The sequence below is a fragment of the Bos mutus genome, chromosome 26 (genome assembly GCF_027580195.1).
Source record: "Bos mutus isolate GX-2022 chromosome 26, NWIPB_WYAK_1.1, whole genome shotgun sequence".
In the NCBI taxonomy this organism is placed as follows: Eukaryota; Metazoa; Chordata; class Mammalia; order Artiodactyla; family Bovidae; genus Bos; species Bos mutus.
The window spans coordinates 29,750,896-29,771,908 of NC_091642.1; the positions used below are offsets into that span (position 1 = coordinate 29,750,896).

Consider the following 21,013-nt stretch of genomic DNA (forward strand, 5'->3'; position numbering starts at 1 on the left):
TCTGGCCGCGTCCCCAGCGCGAGAGAGGAGGGGAGGAGCTGCCCCGTTTACTTGCATTCCCTTGGCTGGCCTCGGGAGGCACCCGGCCTCTGCCCAAGGGGTCTAGCTGCCCCCCGAGAAGGCAGGAGGCGCGGAGGGGCATCCTCTGACGGTGCGCCCAGAGGGACTCGTGTTACCTCCAGGCTTGTTTACATGATGGCTACCTTGGCCGTGGCCTTTGCCTGCTTGGTCCTCTGGGCTCCTACCCCGGTTCCCATGAGGTCCTCTCGCAGCATCTAGACATTCTTATCCCCTCACAGATCAGTTCTGCTCGCGCCTGTGTCCTTTCAGTGCCCGCACCTTTCCTCCTCTGTATCTTCTATCCTCCCCTCTGTAACCTCTAGCTCCGCTGGGTCCCCAGTTTCCTTATGACTCCAGTCCCTATCCCTGCATCACAGACCCTGGCCCCTGGCCCTGTCCCGGAGGTGAAGGGGCAGAGAGCTCAAGATACCTCTGTCTGCATCAAGCAAGTGGATCAGACATTCTTCCTACTTCTGGTGGCCCGAAACCAGCTTCCCTGCTATGCGTCCTTTCCAGAACTGGAAGGCCAGAGAGACACTTTCTGACATAGAAGGAGGATGCATGTGAAGGCAACGTTCAAACACACACACACACACACACACCCCTCAGTCATCATACAGAACATCCATGCCGCAAACTGAGGCTCCAGCTCGAGCTCCTGCCCACTGCACGTTCACGCCTCTCTCTGCCTAGGTGACATTCCCTCGCTGAAGCCTCAGGGGTGACCGCAGAGAGGTGGCAATTCCATGAGCCCTAGTAAGTAGCTGGTTTGGCCTGGAAACGACGCGGTTCTAGGCTCGCCTGCACCGAACCGGTAGCGGGAGCTGGGTGAGCCGAGATCCAGGCTTTAAGTTCATAGTGCAAGATGGGGTATCAGAACTCGAACTGGAGCGGGTAGAAACCACCGGCCCCAGCCCAGTTTACAGACGGCAGCCCCAGGCACCCAGGAGAGGTGGTGGGAGGGAGTGACTGGCGGCCTTCCCAGCCAATGGAAGCCCGAGGCTGAGCGGGCCAGCCCTATTCCTGCAGACTTGGCGGGGCGTGGGCGGGGATTCCCGGGCCGCTGCTCTCTTTTCGCGCCTGCAGGCGGGCGAGGCCGGCGGCTGCCGCAAGCGCGAGAAGGTGAGGGGGGACGGGAAGGATGGAGCCCGAGGGTGGGCTGCTGCATTCTGGATTCTGGAACTGCTCTGCGGGATTTGGCCCGAGGTTTTGCATGGGGTGTTGTGGGTGGGATTCTCAGCAGCAGGTCCCGTCCCCAAGTCTGGGAGAGGTTCATGCACCTCTTTAGACCCAAGAGAAGCGGGGACAGAGGAGACTGCAGCCTGGGGCTTGGAGATCTCTGGGGCCCTTGGCTGCAGCTGTCCCAGGTTCTGAAGTCCCTGGGGGCCTCAGCCCCTGGGACTGGCCCCCAGCCCACATACACAGGAGAGGTGGTGCAGTGAACTGTCCTGGCCCAAATCTCTCACAGTGCTTGCAGCCCTAGGGCGGGCAATAATCCCATCCCCACTCTCTCACCCTCTACTGAGGACTGGAGACCTACCTGAGTAGATGACTCAGCTGAGAGCAGGAACTAGGGGTAAAAGAGAGGTTCTCACCCACTTTGTTGTATAAATGGCTTCAAAGTCCACAATGGTGCCTGAAATGGGCAGTTCTCTAGCCAGGGGTGGGAGAGGTGAGAGACCTAAGGGTTGAGCAGGATGCTCAAGCCATGGGGAGAGCGGGTGGAGGTCCTGGGGGGCATCAGGGGCAGCATTTACACCCCTTCCCCAATCCCTGCTCTTCCTGTGCAGGCCTGGAGCACCGACTCCTGAGGAGAAGCAGAGGTTGGGGGCTCCCAGTCCTTGAGACCCCGGTTGGCACAGAAGGCTCATGGAGCCCCAGGCGTGGGGGGCCCTCCTCTCGAGGGTCAGCAGGTTCCTTCCGGACCTGCAGGGCACCACTCCAATCTAGCCAGCATGGCACATGGTTTTGCAGTGGGCTTCAACCCGCTGGGTCTTGGAGACCTAAGCTCCAGCTCTCTGAGCTCCCTCTCCTCCCGAGGCCACCTGGGCAGCGAGTCGGGCTCCGCAACACGATATCTGCTGAGAAAGCAACGGCTGCTGAATGGGCCCCACCGTGGAATCCGAGCCTCATCGCCCATGGGCCGAGTCATCCTCATCAACTCCCCTATCGAAGGTGGGGGCAGGGCCGGGAACTACCAGGGTGGGTAGGGGACAGCAGGCTTAAGTAGGTGAAGGGAGAGCCAGCGTGGGTGGGGAGTCCTAGGGATGCAGGGAGAGAGAGGGCCTCTGGTAACCCATAGATTCTTCCTCGTCTATCCTTTTCTCATCTTCAGACCGGTTTTTCAGTGTTGCAAGATAGTGGAGAGGTCAGAGCTGGGAGGTCTGGGCATGGAGCCGAAGAAGGGGTGTGTGGTATGCTAGCCCCCAAGTAAGCAAGGCCAAATATTAAATTGGCCCCCTCCCTCCTGTGGATTCTTCCTTTCTCCAGGCTCATCTGAGTATGACTTTTGGGGGATGGGACAGCATGGAGAAAGACATTCTTCATCAACCCGCCCTTTGTGTGCCCAGCTCTATGCTGGGCTGTGGGAGTCAGTGTCCAGACGGACAGACAGAATTAAAGGCTTCAGGCGCAGAGGATGGAGACAAAGGTAGACTGGAAGATGCTCCCTTAGCAAGAGCGGGGAGGGGTCGAGGGTCAGCACGGAGCCCAGGTCTGGGCCCCGAGGGAGAGGGACACCTAATCTTATGCAGTTGCTTAGTGCCGTTTCATGGCACACCTATCTTATACCAGCTCTCATTAGGTCCTGAGGGGAACTTACAGGGAACTAAGTCTCAATTTTCACCTTCCAGAAATTTCCAGTGTAGCAGGGCTTGGAGATAGAGCCATGGTAGCAGCTGGTAGTGGGGTAGAGATATCACAGGCAAGGTTGAAATGAAAAGTGTGGAATATGGCAGGTGGGCACTTAGGAGACAGCCTGGTGCAGTGACAGATGTGAGGCGACAAAAAGCCAGTGAACCAGGCAGGACCTTGCCTACCAGCAGGGGAGGGGGCCTCCCTGGGCATGGGCTTTCCCTGAGCAGAACCAGATAAGTATCTCCAGCTGCCCTCCTCTCTCAGCCAGCAGAGTTCCCCTGGCTGGCTCTCAGACTGGACCTTTCAGACCCTGCTGTTCCCTCTGACCTCACTGGGCCCCTCTGTCCCCTGCCCGGCCACAAGGGCAGGAGTGGAATATGCTGCTCAGAGAGCAGGCTTTCCCACGCCAGTGGCCCAGCACGCTCACCCCCGTCGTCCGCCACTCTGGCCTCACTTTCAGGTGAGCAGCAAGGCAGTATGTCATTCTGGACATGGAGCTGGAGTCCCCAGATGAACTAGGAGACACGGAGGAGCAGAAGGGAGGCACTGCAGTACAGCTCCTGCAAATCCCATCGTATTAGAATTACACCTGTACCTCCCCCCCGCACACTCCATGCTCGACTATGATGCACACTGTCCCTCTGAAGAGCCTCTTCCAGCAGTTCCATGAGTGCTCTCTCCCTCACCCCATGCCCCAGTGCAGTCAGGAGAGCAGCCTCCCTTAGCAATGACGGAAGGACTAGGGCATCAGTCCAACCAATTGGTCTGTCTGGGTTGGGAGCATGTGAGCTCAGAATTGTCCCCTCTACCTGAGCACAAACATCCCCCAACTCACCACAGGCTGGAGCCCCTCCCCCATGTTATTTTATATGTTATTCTTTAGACCCTTCCAGAGGCCTAACATAACTGATGAGGGAGACACAGTAGAAAGGGGAACACTGCTACCCACATTGTCCTCGAGAGTTCCCACCAGCTCCTCAAACTTGCTGGGTCCCAGAGAAAATGGCATTGTCTTTAATCCCAACCAGCCCCTTCTTCTTGCTCTCCTAACTCATTCATTTATTCATTGTTCTGGTTATTATTTCATTCATCAAAAAAAGACTTAGCAGGGACTTCTCTGGAGATCCAGTGGTTAAGACTCCATGTTGCCACTGCAGAGGGCACGGGTTTGACCCCTAGTTGAGGAAAAAAGATCCTACATGCTGTGCAGTGTGGCCAAAAAAAAATTTTTTTTAAAGACTTAGCAAATATCAAGCACTGTGCAACATACGGGGAATACCTTGGTGGAAAGAATTACTAAGTCCCTACCATGATTGACTTCCCTCGTGGCTCAGATGGTAAAGTGTCTGCCTACAATGCAGGGGACCCGGGTTCAATCCCTGGGTCGGGAATACCCTCTGGAGAAGGAAATGGCAATCCACTCCAGCACTCTTGCCTGGAAAATCCCATGGACAGAGGAGCATCTTAGGCTACAGTCCATGAGGTCGCAAAGAGTAGGACATGACTGAGAGACTTCAGTTTTTCACTTTACCATAATTGAGCTTATAGTCCAGTGAAAAGAGAGTGAGAATAAATAATATTACAAATGAACAAATAATGAGAAAGGATGGTAATAATCTTAAAGGTATTAATTTGGATGATAGGATAGAGTAGTGGTTATCAAACTTCAGAATACATCAGAATTGCCTGGGGGCTCGTGAAAAGATTACTGGATCCTGCACTCAGAGCATCTGATTCAGTGGGTTTGTGGTAAAACTCCAAATTCACATGTGTGATAATTTTCCAGGGGCTGCTGATGCTGATCTGGAGAGCTCGCTTTGAGACCAATTTTGAGACTCCCTGGGAGGAGGGGGAGGGGCTGTTCTTCAGCAGGATTGCCCAGGAAGTCTTCTCTCAGAAAGTGGCACCCAAGCCAGGAGAACTGGAAATAGGAGGTGGCTTTACGAAGGCCTGGGCAAGAGCACCCCAGGCAGAGGGCACACAGAAAGGACTGGCTGGTGAGAGGAACAGGGAGGAGGTCAGTGTGGCCCAAGGTCATGAGGCCAGGGAGGGTGGCCAGGGGTGAGTGTTGAGAGGTGGGCAGAAGGAAACCAGGGAGGGCCTTATTGGGCATGGAAGGAATGTGCAGCTCCTTCTAGAAGCGGGGGCAGGCATTGAGGTTTTTAATCAGGGCAAAGGCATGACTGTGTATAGAATGGATTAAAGGAGACAGAGGTGAAAGTGAGGAGATAGTGAGGCTGCTGGGTATCTGGAGAGATGCCTGGTGGCAGGGCTAGGGCACTGGAGGTAGAGAAACTTCCCTCTTCAGGGGCCCCAAGCTCCTAGGCTCGAAACCCAGATTTTGACATCCCCCTGGCCCAGGAAGCTGGCTCTCCGGGAGGGAATGAGGAGAAAGAGAATCGGAGGGCAGGAGAGCAAAAGTCTCCTTGTCTGGGCTGAGAAGGTCCTGGGACCTGTGCAGATAGAATCAGCTAGGAAGCCCCAGTGCCTCTCATGCCTCTGTCCTGCACTGTCCCTGACTGCAGGCTGCCCTTGGGGATTTCTTCCAGAGACACTCTGCTCATGCACTGTAACTTGATTTCTCTTAGATCGAGTGTGTGTGTGTGTGTGTGTATGTGTGATTTCCCCTCTCAAACACCTCTGAGTAAGCCTCACCCAAGAACTCTCACCTTCCCACCTGGGACCCAAGTTACCCCTCCAGTCCCCTCACTCTTCTCTAACCAGAAGACCACCTCTGAGCCTTTGCTCACTCCATCCCTTCATCAGTGCCTTTCCCTTCCCCTCCACCCACCCAAATCCCACCTTCCAAGAAGCCTTCCCCAATAGTTCTGGTCCCTAAAGTTCCCCTCCTCTGACTTTCCCTGTCACTGATGGAGAGAACCACTTCTATGCTCTAGGCGCATGGTGGTGTTTTGGGTTTCTCTCCTCATGTAGCCAAAGAGCTCCTAGTACCCTCACCTCGAGAATCACAAAGTCTACAAGGTAAAAGGAGCCTCAGGGATCCTTCCACAACATCCCAGACAGGGATTTACTATCAGCTTCTATGCCTCCAAATAATGAGGAATTCACTATCTTTCATGGAAAATTCATTCCATTGTCTGCCAGCTAAAGGTTTTAAAGAAAGTTTTCCCTTATTAAATCTCCTCCGTATAACTCCAGTGTGTGGGCTTGGTTCTGCCCTAGGGGTTACACAGACAAAAATATCTAATGCCTTTTATAGAATAGTTCTTCAACTATTTGAAGATAGGCTTGTCTCTGCTGTAAGCCAGAGAGCCCAGATTCCCTCGACTGTGCCTCATAGAATGGAATCTTTTTCATCCATCTGACTCTGAGTGGCAGGGTTTTTTAGAATTTGGCCTGTCCCAGAGAGTATGGGAAACTTAGTAAGGATTACACACACACACACACACACCCTACATTATAAAGGAAAGAAAACAGTGTCTTCTAGCATGGAGTTCTGTTCTGCCTGCTCCCACAGCCTTCCTGCCATGATCTCAAAATCACCCAGAGAGGACTCAGAAATTAGCTGCCTAATGGCACCCCACTCCAGTACTCTTGCCTGGGAAATCCCATGGACGGAGGAGCCTGGTAGGCTACAGTCCATGGGGCCGCTAAGAGTCGGACACGACTGAGCGACTTCACTTTCACTTTTCACTTTCATGCATTGGAGAAGGAAATGGCAACCCACTCCAGTGTTCTTGCCTGGAGAATCCCAGGAACAGGGGAGCCTGGTGGGCTGCCGTCTATGGGGTCGCACAGAGTTGGACACGACTGACGCGACTTAGCAGGAGCAGCAGCAGCCCACATTTAGGGTCCTGGGTGGCTGTGCCCAGCAACCCAGCCTTTGCAGGCCCCAAGTTAGGGTACTCAGGGACCCTCTGTGCCCAGAATGGGCAGGGGAGTCATGCCTGTGTCCCCACCGCCATCAGCCAACAGCGATGAAAGTGACATCATCCATGCAGTTCGAGTGGAGAAGAGTCCAGCTGGGAGGCTGGGGTTCAGTGTGCGGGGCGGCTCTGAGCACGGCCTGGGCATCTTCGTCAGCAAAGTGGAGGAGGGGAGCAGTGCAGGTGAGCGGGACCCCATGGGTGAAATCCTGGCTTAGGATGTGACCCCCCCACTTTGGTGGTATGCGGAGCTGTTGGCAGGGATGAGAGGAGAGGACCCTCAGTTTTGGAGGGGCTGATCCAGTGGGGAGATGAAAGGGGCTAATGAATAGGTCCTTGGTCCGATGGGCTAATACTCAGACCCTACCTAGGGATCCCAATCTCATCGAAGAAACTGTATCCCAGGGAGCTTCAGGGATGGGAGAGGCTCAGCCTTAACCCGGGGGACTTCTCCCCAGGGGCCCCTGCCCACCACCCCCTCCCCTGATACAGAGCGGGCTGGCTTGTGCGTGGGAGACAAGATCACCGAGGTGAATGGGCTGAGCCTGGAGAGCACCACAATGGGCAGCGCTGTGAAGGTGCTGACTGGCAGCAGCCGCCTGCACATGATGGTGAGACGCATGGGCCGAGTGCCGGGCATCAAGTTCTCCAAGGAGAAGACCACATGGTGAGCAGGCCTGGCCTCAACCCCCAGCCCGGCACCACCACCCAGAGCCATGGTGGGAGAGACCTAGAGTCCAGGGCTTCTGCTCTTCCCATCCCCTGGTACTGGAAACACAGGGATCTAATGGTCTGACCTTGAAATGAGAAAAGGCTGTGTCTTTCCCCCAGCCCTCCTCCCAACGCTACTGTCTCAGACCCCAGTGACCCTGCCCCTCTATGCTGTAGCTGCCGCAGACCTGGAGACAGGGCAGTATCTCTCTCCCCGGCCCAGAGAGGATTTAAAATGGAGCCTGGCAGTTTCGTGTGTGCCTGCTAAGTCACTTCAGTGGTGTCTGACTCTTTGCCACCCCATGGACCACAGCTTGCCAGGCTTCTCTGTCCATGGGATTCTCCAGGCAAGAATACTGGAGTGGGTTGCCATGCCCTCCTCCAGGGGATCTTCCCGATCCAGGGTTCAAACCTGCATCTCTTACATCTTCTGCATTGGCAGGCGGGTTCTTTACCACAAGTGCCACCTGGGAAGCCCAAGCTGTTGCTGCCTTGGGCCTGAGGAAAATATAGTATCCTCCCTCCTGGGCCTGGGGAGGATTTAAAATGGGGCTTGGCAGTTAGAACTGCTCAATAAAGAAAGATTTCCATGGTTTCCCTAATTTGATGAAATCTATGTCCCAGTGAAGATCTCAGGCCCCACAAAGCAGTTCCTCCTTTCCTGTGCAATTGTCTTGGCTGCTGGGAGGAGAGGGGTGGGTGGTAGATGAGGGCCCAGGCTGAGGGCCCCCTGTGATTGTCCAGGGTGGATGTGGTCAATCGGCGACTGGTGGTAGAAAAGTGCAGCTCAACACCCTCCGAAAGCAGCTCAGAGGACGGTGCACGGCGCATCGTCCACCTCTACACAACCTCCGATGACTTCTGCCTGGGCTTCAACATCCGTGGGGGCAAGGAGTTTGGCCTGGGCATCTATGTGTCCAAGTGAGACTGGGGCAGGGGATGAAACGGAGTCAGGCTGGGACCTGGGGGTGCATCAGCAAGTGGATCCTGGCCAAAGACATGTCCTGGTGACCTAGGTTAGGGATAGGATCTGGAGAGGGGCCGGGGCTCCCCAGGAGGAGGGTCAAGGAGTTTGACCAGGTCATCCCTGTGTTCAAGTGAAGAGTCTGGAACGGGGAATGAAGGAAGGCATCAGATTGCCTCTTTCCTGACCCCAGAGTGGACCACGGTGGACTGGCCGAGGAGAACGGCATCAAGGTGGGAGACCAGGTCCTGGCGGCCAACGGTGTCAGGTTCGACAACATCAGCCACAGCCAGGCCGTGGAGGTGCTGAAGGGTCAGACACACATCATGCTGACCGTCAAGGTGGGCAGGACTGTGGGAGTCAGGGAGAGGACAGACTCTAGGAAGGACTTCCCAGACCAGTCTAGCACTTAATGCTGCCCATTGCTGTGCAACTTGTGAATTTCCACAGCCTCCTGAGAGGCAAGGCAGGCATTGTCCTCATCTCTCTTCACAGAAGAAGGAACTGAGGCTCAGAAAGGCAAAGAAACTCAGGAATCAGTCATTTACACAGCTGATCAGTAGCAGGACCTGGTTTCAGCCTGCCCCCCCCCACCCCAGGTGCAGTGGCCAGTGCCCTTTTGTATGAGTGGTGGTCTTGGAGGGTAAGGAGAAAATATCCTGCCCAGAAGGTGACCTGGTAGGACCAGGACCTGGATGGTGGGTGTCCTAGGGCACAGGGCAGGACAGAGATTGGATTTCAGGGGAGGTACCTGAATTCATTATTCATGTGGGTCTCACACTTGCCTAAGGATCAAGTCCTTCTCACCCTGGGTCCCACAGGAGGTGATGTCTTCCTCTCCCCAGGCCCCAACCCTGGCCCCTGCCCTGGTCCTCTCCTTTCTGAGCCTTCATCCTTCTCACCATTCAGTGCCTCCTCTGCCATCCCCCCACCACCTCTATTTCCCACCTCTCCTACATCCCATTTGTCCCCTTCCTTCCTCTCAAATTATCCCAAACATTCCCCTTCTCCCACTCTGCCCTCATTCATTCACTCAATACTTTTGAGCACCTACTATATGACAGCCATTATGCCAGGTACTGGGTGACAACAGTGAAAAAGATAGACAAGGTCTCTGCTGCTGGAGGGAAACAGACAGACTAGATGCATGTGGATTGTGACGGCTGTTGTAAGGAAATTGATGGAGAGGTGGGATGGGTTAATCTGGGAAGGCCCTTTTAGCCAGGGGGATCTAAGGAGGAGACACCTGAAGAGCTGGCCATAAGATGAGCTGAAGGAAGAGAATTCAGGCAGAAGACACAGCACGTGCAAAGCCCTAAAGTGTAGAGGAAGTTGGCACATTCAGAAATGAAGCGGGTGGTGTCGCTGGAGTATGATAAGCTCAGAGCAGAGTAATTGGGTTGAAAAGTTGACTCCTATCCTATTGCTCCTGTGTTCTTACCCTCCCTTCCCACTCCCTGCTCACTCACTCCCCTCTGCCCTCCTATCCTCACCATACCCTCCCCAGGAGACCGGCCGGTACCCTGCCTACAAGGAGATGGTCTCTGAGTACTGTTGGCTGGACCGACGTAAGTGACCAGCTCCCCTAGGTTGGAGGGAAAGGGCCCTAAAGTGGAACTGGGTTCTCTGAAGAATAAGTGGGAGGGGCACCAAAATCTCCTCAGGACTCCTGTCTCTGGGCTCCTCTCTAAGAAGTTGCAGGTTCTGATCCAGGCTCTCCTGGGGGCAAGTCCGGGGTGGTTGGAGAAGTGCCTTGCCTAAGGTCCCGCAACCAGTTAGCAGGACTGCTGAGTAGTGGCTGGTTCCCGAGACCCCATGCTCACAACCTTGCTGCTGCCCAGCACTTCCACTCCAAGCCCACGAGTGGTCTGCAGCCCCAGCAGGGCCTCAAAGCCACCGGGCCAGACCTCTGAGATGTCCCTGCCCTCCCCACTGCCTGCAGTGAGCAACGGGGTGCTGCAGCAGCTGTCCCCCACCTCGGAGAGCAGCTCCAGCGTCTCCTCCTTCACCTCCAGTGCCCCCTACAGCTCGGCCGAGGGCTCCCTACCCTCGGACCGCATGGATGTCTGCCTGGGGCCTGAGGAGCCCGGCAGCTGGGGCCCGGGCTGGGGGCGGGCGGACACAGCCATGCAGACGGAGCCCGATGCGGGGAGCCTCGTGGAGACCTGGTGCAGCGTGCGGCCCACAGTCATCCTCAGGGACACCGCCATCCGTTCCGACGACCCGCCACCCACCCGCCACCTTGACTCTGCACTCTCTGAGTCCCCCAAGACTGCTCTGTTGCTGGCCCTCAGCCGACCCCGGCCCCCCATCACCCGCTCCCAGAGCCACCTGACCTTGTGGGGTATGTGGGGGACAGGTTGCTGCTGCTCCCCCCAAAAGCTCTGGGTCCAAAATCTGTCTTGCACCCTGTCCTGGGCCCCAAACTTTCCTTTGCACCAGGCTTTGCCCAGCCACAGCTCCAGAACACACTTAGATCCTGCTTTGGGTTCCATTTTAAACTAGTCCTGGGACCCAAACCAGCCCTAACCCAGACCCTCCATCCTTAGGTTCCCAGACCTGTCCACACACACACACACACACACACACACACACACACGTACACACAGTCCTCACATAGTTGGAGCTGTGGGTGGGGAAGGGGTGGGAAGTTGGAAGAGGAACCCCATCCCCATCTTCATCCCCACCTCCCCACACGGCTGCAGATCCTGTCTGCCCCCGACTCTCCCTTCTCTCTGCCCCTCTCCACACCCCTGCCCCTAGTCCTTCCCTTCTGCCCACCCCTCCCTCCTGTCTGCAGAGGAGAAGAAGCAGCGGAGGAAGGAGAAGTCAGGGTCCCCTGGGGAGAAGGGGGCCCTGCAGCGCTCCAAGACCCTGATGAACCTCTTCTTCAAGGGAGGGCGGCAGGGGCGGCTGGCAGGGGATGGGCACAGAGAGGCCTGGACGCTGGACAGCAGGAGCCCAGCCAAGCCCCGTCCTCGCCTGGACCTGGAGAAAGGTAGGTACACGGGTCAGATGGGAGGACAGAGGAAAAGTCGACTTGCTATTCCACAGCTCTGAGTCTAAATCCCACACTGCCTCATCCTAGCTGTGAGCCACCACCTTGCCCTGCAAGCCACAAGAGTAAAATAGGAGTAATAATACCTGTTGGTGCTAGTGGTAAAGAACCTGCCTGCCAATGCAGGAGATATGGGTTAGATCCCTGGGTCGGGAAGATCCCCTGGGAAAGAAAATGGCAACCCACTCCAGTATTCTTGCCTGGGAAATCCCATTGACAGAGGAGCCTGGTGGTCTACGGTCCACAGGGTTGCAAAGAATCTGACACGACTGAAGCAACTTAGCATACACACACGCAATACTATTTCTTTAGGAATAATGATGAATCAGTGAATCAGTGTATGTTAATCACTTAGTACATGGTCTGACATACAGTAGGTGCTCAGAATATGTAGTGGTCTTTGTTGTACTGCCTCATCTTCCCATTTTACAGACGGGAAAACTGATAAGAGTCAGCACAGACAAGAAGACCTTGGGTCAGATGCCCATGCTCTTGGTGCTCTTGGGAGTCAGGGCACTCCTTTCCTAGGGCATTTGGCTTCATCTCCCCTGGCCAGAGCTCCACAGGCTCTAGCCAGTTCTATTTTTTTATTTTATTTTTATTTATTTATTTTACTTTAAAATATTGTATTGGTTTTGCCATACATTGACATGAATCTGCCATGGGTGTACATGTGTTCCCCATCCTGAACCCCCCTCCCACCTCCCTTCCCATCCCATCCCTCTGGGTCATCCCAGTGCACCAGCCCCGAGTACCCTGTATCATGGATCGAACCTGAACTGGCTTTAGCCAGTTAGAGCAAGGCCATTTCTAAATCAAGGCCCAGGCAGGAGGGCCTAGACAGGCTTCACTCATGTTAAAGGCTTCCTGAGGACTCTTCCAGAAAGAATCTCTTCTCTCTGGTGAGATTCAAAGGCTGGACCAAAAGTGAATAAGTTGAGACTCTTGGGGTTGTCTGTGAGAAAAACTTAATTGAAGCTAGCTTCAAAAAGCACTTCTTGGTTCAGCTATGGATGTAAACTGGGTCTAAAGGTTTAAACAGTCTCCTCAGCCACCTGCACTCTTCATCCTTTGGTTCCTCTTTCCCCTGGTTTGTCTTCATCATCTTGCTGGCTTTGCCATTTGAAGGTAAGAAGGCCACTGTCGCTTAGCAACCCGGGGGAAAGAGCCTCTCCTTAAATAGTTCCAGATGATGTCCCAGGCTCTGATTGGCCCAGCTGGGATCACATGCCCAACACATCACTTGTGACCTGGGAGAGAGAGAGGGTGCTTTCATTGGCCAGCCTGGGTCATGTGTCCACCCTGGAGTACAGGGACTGAGAATGCTGGGGGTGGGGGATGGGATGGATCCCCTGGTGAAATCAGGGTGCTATTTCTAGAAGGGAGAGTGAATGTTGGGTAGGCAAAAAGGGGCTGGGCCCAGCCCCTGCCTGGGTCTTGTGGGAGAGACAATCCCTTCAAATCAGGGCAGTCTAACCACCCCCCCCTAAACTCATCTCTCTCTTCACAGCCCCCAAGGCCCTTCTCTCTCCTGGTTCTCTTCCCAGTTCTCTGGCTACTCCTCTCCCTCCTTCAAAGGCTCCTCTTTTTCTCTCTGTGCCCTGAAGGTAGGTGATTTGCCCTTGGGGTTCTTCCATCCATTCATATGCTTTCCAATGGACCTCTATGAGCAGGGCACACACTGTGCCCTCTCTTGATCCAAAGCCTTTACTAACTCCCCACTGCCTGTGAATGAAGCTCCTGGCCTGACCTTGGCCTTCAGGACCCACCTCAATAGCCTGGCCTCTTGCTTCCCAGTCATACCACATTCCAGCCTTGAACTCTCCATTCCAGCCCACGATCCAGCCAGTTCTGAGTCCCCAACCCCCATTTTCAGATGGGAGACCAGGGCTACAACTGAGCCTCTTTCTTCTTCTTAGCAGGGGGAGTGGGGCCCGTGCAGAAGTTTGTCACCTGGAGGCTGAGACGTGGTAATGCTTGCTTCCCTCCTCTGAGCCTGGTCTACAATAGAGCTGCAGATGGGGTGCATGTTGGGGGTGCTAAGGGACTTTGGGCTAAACTCATGGTTAAGCATGGGGTATCAGACAGATTGAGAAGTGCACATTAGGGGCAACTAAAACAATTGGACTATGCTTTCTAGAAATATAGGGTTATACATAGATATTAGGGTGCATTTTTTGAGGACTTGGAGCTTAAGCTGGGACTCCCAAAGACAGATTTTTGGGGAGATGAGGGAGGGGGCCTTTCTAGAACTCCAATGGGGACAGACTAGTATGACAGTACATATTCAGGGGGCCCAGGGGCTCTGGGCCAGGGCTCAACTAAGGAGCATACTGGGCTAGGGGTCTAGGATGGGGGCTGAAAGGCCTGAATTGGAACTCCAGTGATGGGCAGATTGCTGTGGGAGACCATGGTGGGGAACATCCGGGTTAGGCTGGGATTCCACCTGGGGAACCTGGGACCCTTAGCCAGTCTATTCTGGAGTCTGACCCCACTGAGGGGAGTCCCTGCCTTGGCTTCTGATGGCTCCTGTCTCCTTCATTGTATCCTTTTGCTCCCGCCCTGCAGACCGGGAGAGGGGTCGGGCTCTGCTCTCTGCCAGGTCTGGGAGCCCCTCCAGCCACCTGCCCAATGTGGATGAGCGGGTGCAGGCCTGGGAGAGCCGTCGGCCCCTGATTCAGGACCTGGCCCGGCGATTGCTGACCGATGATGAGGTGCTGGCTGTCACCCGCCACTGCTCCCGGGTGAGCCACCAGCCCACTCTCAGCCCCAGTACTTGGTCACTCAGTCACCCAACCCCTCACTCATTCAGGCCACTATCTGCTGGCCAGTATCTGGGTTTAACACTGTGAGCCCAGTGGTAAGTAAAGCAGAAGTCACCCCTGTGACATGGTTGCTCAGGAGTGCACACAGACACATGGACACACACACTGAGTTCACGGTCAGGAAGGAAAGATAGATAGTAACTAGAACCTAAGCACCCATAGAGACAAATCATGTGAAGTATTATGAAGGAAAAGGACATGAGAAAATAACCTGAGGCACAAACTAGACGGTGTGGTCTGGGAGGGCCTCCCAGAGGAGGTAATATTTAAGCTGAGGAGAGAAGAAGCCAGACCAGACAGGTGATGAGTTTGGGACCTCAGTCCCTGCAGTCACCTGCTTTGTTTTCTGTTCTCTTCGAAACCTCAGCCTTCCCCAGCTCATGGCTCCTTCCACTTCTGGGTCAGCCATCAGGCCTGGCCTCTCCCCTGTTACCCAAATAAGTAATCTTTTCTTCTCCCAACATACCCCAAGCCTCCCTCAATATCTACACTGTTTCTCACTGTTCCTTTCCACTTCAGACAGAAGCAGAAGTTCCCACCGTAGGGTCAAGGGTAAATTTGAGGGAGTCTTTGTAGCCTGAATGTTGGGGAGACTGTAGGAGGCACAGGTCACCCCCTCCAGGAGAACTGGAAGTCCCTCTCCTATCCTTCTGTCTCAAGAAGCCCCAGGTTTCCTGTGATGGGTTCCCTTATCTGCATCTGCATCAGTGTATGCGTGATCCTCTGTACCAGGGCAAACGGAAGAGTTTCAGGAAATTGTTTGTGGTTCCCCCCCACTCCCTCACCTTGGTCGGGGTGGGGCTGTGTTATGTCTGTGTGATGTGTACTTTTGTTTATCTGGGTTTGTGTTGACTTAACTACATAATTTGGGCTTCCCTGTTGGCTCAGTGGTGAAGAACCCAGCTGCCAATGCAGGAGACACAGGTTCCATCCCTGGGTCAGGAAGATCCCCTGGAGAAGGAAATGGCAACCCACTGCAGTGTTCTTGCTGGGAAATCCCCAGGACAGAGGAGCATGGTGGGCTACAATCCATGGGGTCGCAGAGTTGAGACTTTTGGGACTAAACAACAGCACTGTATGATCGTATCTGTGTGCATGTCACCTGGAGACTGAGGCACAGTAATTCATTCATCCTTTTCCCAATGCTTGGTTTACAGCAGAGCTACATATGGAGATGCATGTTGGGGGCAGCTAAAGGCCTCTGGGCTAAATTCACTTGAGTGTCATGCTCAACTTAGACTGCCAAGTGGGGCGGAGTGTACCAAGTCTTTGTAAGCCTGTGACTCTGGGCTCAGGCCACCAGGTGGAGCTCTGTGTCAGTTTCTTTGGATGCTGTTCCCCCATCCCTCTGCTCCTCCCACCGTGCCCAGACCAGGAAGACCTCTCCCAGAGCCCCGCAGCACCTAGGGAGCAATGCCCACCACCCAAGTCTGACCCAAGCCCCACCCATACCAAGAGATCAGACCTTTGGGGTAGTGTCCTGGCTGGAATGATTAGTAAAGCTCCCTTAAATGTGTGGTCCTGAACCCCAAGCCTCCCTTCTATCTCCCACTCTGAGCCATCTCCCCATCTCCTGACCAGGCATTATAAACTACCTCTCTGATCACTTTACAAACTCCCCAAACCCCCTTGCAGCCTCTTGTCTTTGGCAGAATAGAGTACAAGTTCCTTATCCTCACATTCAAGGCGCTCCCTGATTTGACTCCCCAGCTCACTAACCTCTGCTTTCCCATGGTCACCATATCATCTTCCCCGGGTATAACATGTAACATGATTTATACAGGTTACGACTGCGCAACTCTAGGAGCACCACCTGCACTGTAGTCCCAACCCGCACAGCCTATATGGAGGCCCCTTCATGTACCCTGTGTGCATGTGTGTGTGTGTCCTCTGTCCATGGAATTCTCCAGACAAGAATACTGGAGTGGGTTGCCATGCCCTCCTCCAGGGGATCTTCCTGACCCAAGGATCAAACCCCCATGTCCTGCGTTTTCTGCATTGCAGGCGGATTTTTTACCCACTGAGCCATAGGGGAAGCCCTGTTAAACCTCTATGAACCCATTACTCCACACCACCCTTTCTTCTCAACTTTCTTGTATTTCTTTCATTTATCTGTAAGAGTCAGTGTAAATGCCACCACCTCCGTGAAGCTTACTCTGATCTTCCCACCCCCCTCGGAGACTCCCTCTGTGCCGTCGCCAGGGGTTTGTATTTTACTGGGGTTGGTGGCTCTTTGTCCTTGTGCCCCTACTGCCCGGTACAGGACCCGGCACTTAGTGGATGCTGAATGCAGGATTGTGGACTTGAAGTGTGTGCACATATGTCATTGGTTCTTTGCCATTACGTGCATCTCTCTCCAGACAAAAGGGGGTGTATTGTCGGTATGTGTATGTGTGAGTCCCCGCAACTTTGTGTGTGGTTAATTTCCAGCTATTTATGAATGTCTCGCTCTGGCCACCAGGGTGTGCTGTTTCCCAGTGTCCTGTGCTTGCCAGGGATGCTCTGTGTGTGTCCGTCGTGGCACTAGGGGGCGGTGTGCTATCCAAGTTGGGTGACTCCCAGTATTCAGATTGTCAGTTTGCGACGGTGGGGTGTGGCTGGAGGCATCCGGGCAGTGCCAGGCAGAAATGCCTCCACTGCCCTGGCTAAAGACTGGAGAGACTTTCTATAGGGCCACTCCTTCCCCAAACTCCCCATTCCAGCCTTGAACAAAGCCTAATTTGTCGGTCTGTATGCAGACACAAGCCGGGACAGCCAGGCACACAGCCTAGCCTTTGGCTCAAATTCCTTCCTTCAGCCAGGGAGGTGGGGGTGGGGAGGAGAGTCCACTCCCTGCATATCCTTTTCCGGTACTGTAGTAGGTAGGAGCCAGATTTCTCAATTTTCAATTTCTCTTCACACTTCCTCATCTGTGTGGCCTGGGGCAAAGTCCTCTCTGAGCCTCAGTTCCCTCATCTGTAAAACAGGAATAACTGATGTCACCTCTCAAAGTGGGAGACCATGTGTAAAAGGCCTAGAAAAAGGCCTAAAGCTGTTACTGGTGTTGCTGTTACCGCTCTGTCATTATTATTGCACGTTCCACCCAGTCACCGAGTAAGACCATCCTGTGGACAGCCCAGGCCTGGGGGAGAACCTTTCCTAAACATGGGGACCCCCGCATGCCCAGGCATGCCCCCTTACCGGGCTCTGGAGGTCCCTGCTGCTACCTGACCTGTGGTGCCTCTCTCTGCAGTACGTGCATGAGGGCGGCGTGGAGGACCTAGTGAGGCCCCTGCTGGCCATTCTGGACAGGCCGGCAAAGCTGCTGCTGCTGAGGGACATCAGGTGGGGAGGGCTTGGGGGCAGGGAGGGGACCCCCGATATCTACCCTAACCTCTCCAGGGTGGAAGCCCCTCCAGACCCCCCTGGAACTGAGCCCTGACCACACCTCATCTCTTACCCTCCCCCAGGAGTGTGGTGGCCCCCACAGACCTGGGTTGCTTCGACAGCATGGTGATGCCTGTGGAGCTGGAGGCTTTTGAGGCCCTCAAGAGTCAGGCAGGTCAGCAGCCAGGGGGCAGGACTGAGGCTCCTGAGCCCCAAGTGGGGCTGGGGGTGGGGGGCCTCCCAGGGGAGAGGGGCAGAGATGCCTGGGCCCTTTCAGCTGTGTCCCTCAGGGAGCCTCGTTCCTAACCTGCTCTCCTCTCCAACCAGTTCGGCCTCCTGCCTTGAGACCCACCCGACAAGACACACGACCCAAGCGTCACCTCATCACTCCCGTGCCTGGTCAGTCAGAGTCCCAGAGCACAGGGAGGGGCACACCCCAGGGGGACTCGGGGAGGGAAAATGGGCGTTACATCCCTGTTCCCACATAGGACTTCGTGGCTTCAGAGATACGTGTGGTGTGGTTCCCTGAAGGGAATCCCTCGTCTGCCAGGACCATTTTTATCACGTCCACTAACCATCTGTACTATTATTTACTTACTAATTGGTTTTAAAACCCACTCACTTGTTAAATCATCTCATTCTATGCAATAATCTCTGAGAAGTTACCAGCTTGGTGTGGGAGTCATATTTTTACTCAGACATGATAAGATAAAACTGTAACTATTCCAATAGAAAGTATTAAAATACTTTTGCAATAGAGCTGGGGCAGTGTTGTAACACTGCCGTAAGAGCACCCCCAGGTCTCCCTACCCCCACACAGTGAGGACTGGGCTCTGGCCAGGCAGTTTGGGCTGTTGAGGAGAGGGCGGCCTGACCTTGGCCCTCTTCCCCAGACAGTCGTGGTGGCTTCTACCTGCTTCCTGTGAACGGCTTCTCAGAAGAGGAAGATGATGGGGAGCTGAGGGAGCGGCTGGGGGGCCTCCAGGTCTCCCTGGGTGCCTCTGTCCCCTGCCACCCTCATAAAGGGATCCCCCCTCTCCAAGACGTGCCAGTAGATGCCTTCACCCCATGCCGAGGTGCCTGCACACCCCCTCCTCAGCCACCTCCCGTGGCTCCCCGGCCCCCAAGGCCTAACTGGCTGCTGACCGAACCGTTGACCCTAGAGGACCCTCGGCAGAGCCGGAGCCAGGGCCCAGCCCAGAGCCGCAGCCGGGGCCGAGGCAAGTCCCCCGGCCGCAGGCGTTCGCCATCCCCGGCACCCATCCCCACTCCCAGCACAGCCAATGGGTGTTACCACAAGCCTCGGAAAGCCAGGCCCCCTCTGCCACGACCTATGGATGGGCAGGTGGCCAAGGCAGGGGGCGGTCAAGGGCCCTCTGAGAATGGAACTGGCAGGACAGCTGAGGAGACAGCCATGAAGGTCCCTAGTGGGGAGCTGAGGACGGTCACACTGTCCAAGATGAAACAGTCCTTGGGTGAGTCCCGGCAGGACTGGGCCTGGTGGGGGGTGGGGGCTCAGGTGTGGGTGAGGTTGGTGGGCTTGGTTTTGGGGTGTGACTTGGGGACCTGGGACAAGGGAAAGAATCAGGGTATAGTTGGGAAGGTCTAAATTTGGGAGGCTTGGGGTTAGAGTGAGTTGAGGATGGAGTAGTAGTAGAATCTGGGGGTTGGCTTGGGGGGCTCTCTATTTGGGGATGGGTCCTGGGTTCTCCAGGGAGCTCTAGGCTTTAGGCATGTGGCTGCACTGTCACCCAGCATTTCTCCCTCTCACTAGGCATCAGCATTTCTGGGGGCATTGAGTCCAAGGTACAGCCCATGGTGAAGATAGAAAAGATCTTCCCCGGGGGCGCCGCCTTCCTCAGCGGGGCCCTTCAGGTGGGTGAAGGGCACCCAGACCCACTCTTTAGGCCCAGATCTGAATTCTGGCAGGGGGCAGGACCAGTGCATGCTCATCTTCCAGCCAGACATGTGTAGACTAGGTCGTGGGAGGAGGCTTGGAGCAGGGGGTTAACCTGCAGGTTGAGCAGACATAGGGGAAAATCTGTGCCCTTATGCCAGCCTGGGCCTGAGGGTGGCCCATCCTGTTCCACCCCTAGCCCCAAGGGACAAAAGGCCATTGTCTGTGCCCCACCCTGCCCCCATCCGGCTCCGGGCACAAAAGTCCCATTGTCCATCCCCTCCGCCCAGTTGGGGAGGAGTGTCCCAGCTGGTGGAGGTGAGAGGTTGGGGGTGGGGTGGGGTTGACCTGAGAAGGGAGGTCTGTGATTCTCCCACCCCCATCCCAGGCTGGCTTCGAGCTTGTGGCCGTGGATGGAGAGAGCCTGGAGCAGGTGACGCACCAGCGGGCAGTAGATACCATCCGCCGGGCTTATCGAAACAAGGCTCGGGAGCCCATGGAGCTTGTGGTCAGGGTCCCCAAGCCTGGCCCACTGCCCTTGCCCTCTGACTCGTCAGCCCTCAATGAACAGCGGCTTCCTGCTGACCATTCCCCTGCCCACTGACCCCTTGACGGCACTCCAGCTGCCTCCCAGAACTTCCCATTAATGCCCTTCCCACCCAAACCCAGACCCCTCCTGCTGACGCCGGGCTTCTCCAGCTGACCCCAAGCCCAGGCCTCTCTCCAAGCCTCCTGCCTCCTGATACTAATCCCAGGTTCTCTTCAGTTATCCCGTAACTCTTCCCACTGACCTCGGAGAATCCTCCTGCCATCCCCCAGACCTTACCTACTAATCTCTTTAGGCTTCAGGAACCTCCCACTCCTGCCTGCCTTGCTTTCTCCACACCGGTGGCTCAGATCCCCTCCCTCGCGTCTCCCTCCCCAGTTGTCACTAAGGCTCTACCTGTTCCAGATAAACTCAGTGTCAAGGACAAGGTGCTACTGGGTAGTCGTGTCACCAGCTCACTGCCCCCCACTTCCCAAGACAGGAAGGGGACACCCAGGGTCTGGAGTTGGGGATTGGTATGCACTTTCTCATGATTCCCCGAAGCAGTGAGGGACAGGGACTTTCAGAGATGGCCCTCAACGGGGTCACCACATCCAGCCCCCAGCCCCAAGCAGTGTTCTGTTCAAGGGAGAGGAAGGTCTTTTCTAGTTTCTCAAACCCTGAGAGCCCATTTCATGTTTTAGTCCACTAGGACCTCAGATTTTCTACTGGATTTGCCCTTCCCCATCACCCTTTCCCTACCGAAGATCTCTGTGAGGGGTATGGGAATAGCCATCAAATAAAAGGGCAAGGAGGTCAAGCAAGTTCCCCTAATCTTTATCCACCACACTCATCTTTTTTTA

General features: G+C 55.1%; 1 protein-coding gene across 2 annotated transcripts; it reads left to right on the plus strand.

Annotated features, from left to right (window-relative positions):
- Nucleotides 1-1,145: 1,145 nt before the first annotated feature.
- PDZD7 (PDZ domain containing 7) lies at nucleotides 1,146-20,846 on the plus strand. 2 transcript variants are annotated; one of them, XM_070363708.1, is made up of 17 exons: nucleotides 1,146-1,182; nucleotides 1,851-2,235; nucleotides 6,846-6,986; nucleotides 7,296-7,470; nucleotides 8,259-8,435; nucleotides 8,672-8,819; nucleotides 9,986-10,046; nucleotides 10,421-10,822; nucleotides 11,279-11,476; nucleotides 13,456-13,506; nucleotides 14,105-14,280; nucleotides 17,594-17,685; nucleotides 17,811-17,902; nucleotides 18,055-18,126; nucleotides 18,621-19,202; nucleotides 19,502-19,602; nucleotides 20,013-20,846. In XM_070363708.1, exons 2-17 carry the CDS (start codon nucleotides 2,016-2,018, stop codon nucleotides 20,226-20,228), a joined length of 2,904 nt encoding a protein of 967 aa, XP_070219809.1. In that variant the 5' UTR covers nucleotides 1,146-1,182; nucleotides 1,851-2,015; the 3' UTR covers nucleotides 20,229-20,846. The 2 variants fall into 2 exon arrangements, with proteins under 2 accessions (XP_070219809.1, XP_070219810.1); XM_070363709.1 differs by lacking the exon at nucleotides 1,146-1,182 and having other exon boundaries at nucleotides 2,023-2,235; nucleotides 7,262-7,470.
- The last annotated feature ends 167 nt before the right edge of the window (nucleotides 20,847-21,013 follow it).